The sequence below is a fragment of the Phaethon lepturus genome, unplaced genomic scaffold (genome assembly GCF_000687285.1).
Source record: "Phaethon lepturus isolate BGI_N335 unplaced genomic scaffold, ASM68728v1 scaffold109, whole genome shotgun sequence".
Classification (NCBI taxonomy): Eukaryota; Metazoa; Chordata; class Aves; order Phaethontiformes; family Phaethontidae; genus Phaethon; species Phaethon lepturus.
Window position 1 is genome coordinate 4612 of NW_010565290.1, and position 5428 is coordinate 10039.

Here is a 5428-nt window from a genome sequence, read left to right on the forward strand (position 1 = left end):
GGCTGGAACTCGGGAAAAAACCTGAGAGTTTATGGCCCTTGGAAGAAAGGGTAGGCAAGTCAGAAGGACCACAAGGATGTCATGAGGTTATGCAGAGAGGAAATTCGAAGAACAAAAGCCCAACTAGAACTTAATCTGGCTACTGCCATAAAAGACAATAAAAAATGCTTCTAGAAGTTCGTTAGTAATAAAAGGAGGGCTAAGGAGAATCTCCATCCTTTATTGGATGTGGAGGGAAACATAGTGACAAAGGCTGAGGAAAAGGCTGAGGTACTTAATGCCTTCTTTGCCTCAGTCTTTAATAGTAAGACCAGTTCTTCTCTGCATACCCAGACCCCCGAGCTGGAAGACAGGGACGGGCAGCAGAATGAAGCCCCCATAATCCAATGGAAAATGGTTAGCAACCTGCTACACCACTTAGACACATACAAGTCTATGGGGCTGGATGGGATCCATCCAAGGGTGTTGAGGGAGCTGGCGGAAGTGCTTACCAACCCACTTTCAATCATATATCAGCAGTCCTGGCTAACTGTGGAGGTCCCAGTTGACTGAAGTTGGCAAATGTGATGCCTGTCTACATGGAAGGAGGATCCAGGAAACTACAGGCCTGTCAGTCTGACTTTGGTGCTGGGGAAGGTTATGGAGCAGCTCATCTTGAGTGCTATAGATTAGTTTGGCTTGGAAGGGATCTTTAAAGGTTGTCTGGTCCAACAGCCCTGCAATGAGCTGGGCCATTGTGCGGCACGTTCAGGACAGCCAGATGATCAGGCCCAGTCAGCATGGCTTTATGAAAGGCAGATCCTGCTTGACTTACCTGATCTCCTTCTATGACAAGGTGGCCTGCTCACACTGTCTCCCACAGCATCTCCTGGAGAAACTGGCAGCTCAGGGCTTGGACAGGCGTATTCTTCGCTGGGGGTAAAGAACTGGCTGGATGGCCGGGCCCAAAGAGTTGTGATGAATGGTGTTAAATCCAGTCGGTGGCCAGTCACAGGTTGTGTTACCCAGTGTTCAGTATTGGAGCTAGTTCTGTTTAATATCTTTATCAATGATCTTGATGAGGGGATTGAGTGCTCCCTCAGCAACTTTGCAAACACCACCAAGTTGGGCGGGAGTGTTGATCTGCTCGAGGGTAGGAAGGTTCTCCAGAGGGATCTGGACAGGCTGGATTGATGGCCTGAGGCCAACTGTATGAAATTTAACAAGACTAAGTGCCAGGTACTGCACTTGAGTCACAACAACCCCATGCAATGCTACAGGCTTGGGGAGGAGTGGCTGGAGAGCTGCCCAGTTGAAAAGGACCTTGGGAGTGTTGGTCGACAGCCGGCTGAATATGAGCCAGCAGTGTGCCCAGGTGGCCAAGAAGGCCAACAGTGTCCTGGCCTGTATGCGAAATAGTGTGGCCAGCAGGAGTAGGGAAGTGATTGTGCCCCTGTACTCGGCACTGGTGAGGCTGCACCTCGAATCCTGTGTTCAGTTTTGGGTCCCTCACTACAAGAAGAACATTGAGGAGCTGGAGTGTGTCCAGAGAGGGCAACAAATCTGGTGAAAGGTCTAGAGCACAAGTCTTCTGAGGAGCGGCTGAGGGATCTGGGGTTGTTTAGTCTGGAGAAGAGGAGGCTGAGGGGAGACCTTATTGCTCTCTACAACTACCTGAAAGGAGGTTGTGGTGAGGTGGGTGTTGGTCTCTTCTCCCAAGTAACAAGTGATAGGACAAGAGGAAATGGCCTCAAGCTGCACCAGTGGAGGTTTAGATTGGGTATTAGGAAAAATGTCGTCACCAAAAGGGTTGTCAAGCATTGGAACAAGCTGCCCAGGGAGGTGGTGTAGTCACCATCCCTGGAGGTATTTAAAAGATGTATAGATGTGGTGCTTGGGGCCATGGTTTAGTGGTGGACTTGGCACTGCTAGGTTAACCGTTGGACTCAATCTCAAAGGTCTTTTCCAATCTAAATTATTCTATGATTCTATAATAATGCAGCTTTATGAAAGACATTTCTGAGAATGAACAGTACTAAATATTTAGCGGTGCCTGAATCACTTTGTTTATTTAAACTGCATGATGGGCTGAGAAGATTCAGATGTACGGGCAAGAATTGCAGGGTTTCAGCAGGTTGTCTTTGGGATGAGGCAATACGGTACACATGTCAGTATTGGCAAGCTGATTATTCTGTAGGGCTATTGATGTCATCTGCATGCTTAAAAAAAACCCCAAAGACACAATCCCCCCTGTTTATTTCCGTGCTGCTCTGTTCTTGTTAGCGGTGCTCCTCTATTCCTGTGTGCCTTTGCAAAGAGTAGCTTACATATTACTAATACTGAAAGCTCAAATGTATTAAGTAGTAATTCAGGTACAGGGTAAGGACTTTGTGCACCTGATATCATGATGATTTATGTTATGTAGGGCATAAACTTCAAAGATTTATAAAACACTGGCGATTGATGAGTACATTCTGTTGCTTAATAAAAGATATCCCTTGTTAGGGGTTGCTTATGTAGTTGCTCTGTGTGTGGACTTTTTTATTTTGTGTGTGTTGTCATTGGTGTATTTGCTAAATGCTTTATGTCTGTGTTCAGGGTTCTCCATACCCAAATAAGTCTAAGTATGATAGATAATAATTGAGTTTTAAAACTCAGTGTAAGATTACAGTTATGAGCATTTGAAGTACATGGACCATGATCTCAGAAAAATATGTTAGTAAATTGTTTCTATCAATTTTCATTTTTGTTTTTACTTTTTATTCAAGTAACATTTACCTGCTTATAAACAGTTACCTGGAGGGTAATCCAGGCTGGATAACAGAATTCATGGTGTTTCTCCCAATAGCAGGTTGAAAATCAGAAATGAGGTTGTATGAAGCAGTGTCGAGTGTGTGTAATTGTGTAGTAATTCGCGTAATTGTGGTGTCTCAGAACAGTGTGAAATGGCTGATTTAGTCCGTTTAACATGCACCCTAAGATTGAACTGTTTTTTTAGAAACCTCGTTATACAATTTCTAAACAATCTATAGAAGTGGGAAGGAAAAAAGTTAAGGAATTTGTGGATTTATATATTTTAGGTAATGATTTAATGATGGAGTTAACTTTGACATTCTGTTCATCTTCTTCAAGAAAATTGAAGTCCCTGTCTCTCACCCACTGCTGCTATTGTTTTCAAATGAAATAAAACCTCTGAAAAAAACAGCTAACGTGAATTCTATGCCAAAATTTTACTAGACACTAGAGGACTCTCTTGGTTTTTGTATCTGACTATATATCTGCTCAGGTGGCTATCTGAGTAGTAAATATACTCTCTGGAAAATTATCGTCTGTTTTCACACAATGAGTAATAATGAACTATTAATTACTTTTTTAATAAGGGGAGGTGTTATTATATTGTGCTTCATAGTTATGTAACATTTAGGATATATAAAACTGTATCTTTAAAAACACAGGGGCAGCAGCAGTTTTCAATAGAGATGGCTATCTCATTTCTGTGTACTTTAAGGGATTTTTATGGGAATGGGACTTTCCTTGTACTTTCCTTGCTTATGAACTAATGAGTTCTCTTGGCTGATAATGACTGGCCTTTGGGCAAAGCAGACTTTTTTTTTAATGTTAATGCATTTTTTCTTTATTTTTAGTGGGCCTGTTCCAGTTTTGGTCATGAGTCTGCTTTTTATTGCTTCTGTGTTTATGCTGCACATCTGGGGTAAATATACTCGTTCATAGACTCAGCTGCCAACTTAAAGCATACATCTTGGACCAAAAATATGGTGGATCCTGATTGTTCTTGGAGAGAGACTGGGGAAGCTTCCTATCACCTGTTGAAGTCCTGTCAGCTTTGGCTCTAATACTGAATGAATTTCTCAGTTTGCTACTTGGGCAGGTTTAAAGTCTGTCATGGGTCATTTTATATTTGTATCTGTACACTTAGAATACAGGTATTGCAATAAAAGTTGTATATGGAAACAGAAGCAGTCTTAACTGTATTTTTTTCTCTTATTCCAACATATGACAAGTAAAACATTATACATGTGGTTTTCATATATACCCATATTTCTGAGTAAATGCCATTTGACAGTTCAAACCAGATTCTCTATACTGTACATTGCTATAGAATTTTATGACAGAAGATCTTTTTTTTGTGACTGGGAGAGGCAAAATCAGGTGCACAAACATGCAAAGGTTACAAACATGTTTGTTGAAATAAAACTGAGGTACACTAGCTGAGCTGGTCATGTTCTTCTCTTAACTCCAGAAAAATAGCTGGAGTTGTTTCATTTATTTCCTAAATGCATGTTAAACTTTACTGAGTGCTCATTATACATAAAAGTATATACATATGCTTGTTTTTTCAAACTGCATTTGAGGAACAACGTGAACTGGTACCTAACTGATTTTAAAAAGAATAATTACATGGCTGTCAAAGACGTGTTTCTTTTGCAGGTCCAGGCTCTTTCAAGGAGACCTGGGGAGGAAAATGGAATGGGAGGACTGGGAAAGCAACAGCTGCATTTTAAATAACAGGACATGGAAACAGGCTGGGATACAACTAGATGTCTCTAATCACTCCAGTTTCCGACTGTGTTTTCTTTATTTTCCTTTTGAACAGTCAGTCAGCTCTTCCTTCTCTTTTTAAACCTACATACATAGCATTTCAGTTGTTTCTCACTGCTGATGTGGTCTTAGGATTCAGATAACCAAATCAGGCCTTTCCATCCAACTGGATAGAATTATTTTAGCCTGTTCATGTTATGATTCCTGTTTGAATATCAGGTTGTAATGGGAAAACGATATTCTTGGTTATGCAGCCTTCACACAAGCATTGACTGCTGACATGTAGAAGCAGCCTCTCATGCACCACCTTCCTTTAAAGCAATTCTTAAAGTAGCGTTACTTCTGAAAAAAAGAAACTGTTCAGAACAAAAACAAGAATAAGGAATGTAGTCTAAGAGCTATAAGGAGAATTGCTTTGAGCTGTGCTTATGCCATAATACCTAGTGTAAATGTAGAGGGGAAAGAGAAGAGTTGGAGCGGAAACTGAAAATTGTCTTACAAAATGTCATGGTAGGAGGGTTTTCAGAGGGTTGAAAGTTGAGGAACAGGGAATTCTGGTGACTCAAAGGTAGTGGGGTAGCAGAATACACTAAAGTGGTAGAAACTGAGACAAATAAATCGTGCATCAAAGAGAAAATGATCCACAAATCACTTACCAGTATGCATATGGAAGGGAAATAAAAACACAAGGGACAATGAAACAAATAGGGAGATTAGCTCACCACTTCAAAAGGCTGAGATAAGGATCTCTTATTTAAATGCTTTGCCTAGCAAGAAAATAAAATCTGTACAGTGAGTGATTTCATTTTAAGGAAAGAAAGAAAATGCTAATAAAAGACTAAATCAAGTCAGCTTTTCTACTGACCATGTGGACAGATTGCTGCTGACT

General features: G+C 41.0%; 1 protein-coding gene across 1 annotated transcript in view; it reads left to right on the plus strand.

The window, feature by feature from the left end:
• SEC61B (Sec61 beta subunit) overlaps nt 1-3956 on the plus strand; it is a gene marked incomplete at its 5' end in the record, with an annotated part of 8231 nt that extends 4275 nt beyond the window's left edge. Inside the window, one exon of the mRNA XM_010295118.1 lies at nt 3624-3956. Coding sequence (XP_010293420.1) covers nt 3624-3711 — 88 coding nt within the window. The remainder of the gene's footprint in view (nt 1-3623) is intronic.
• Between the last annotated feature and the right edge of the window lie 1472 nt (nt 3957-5428).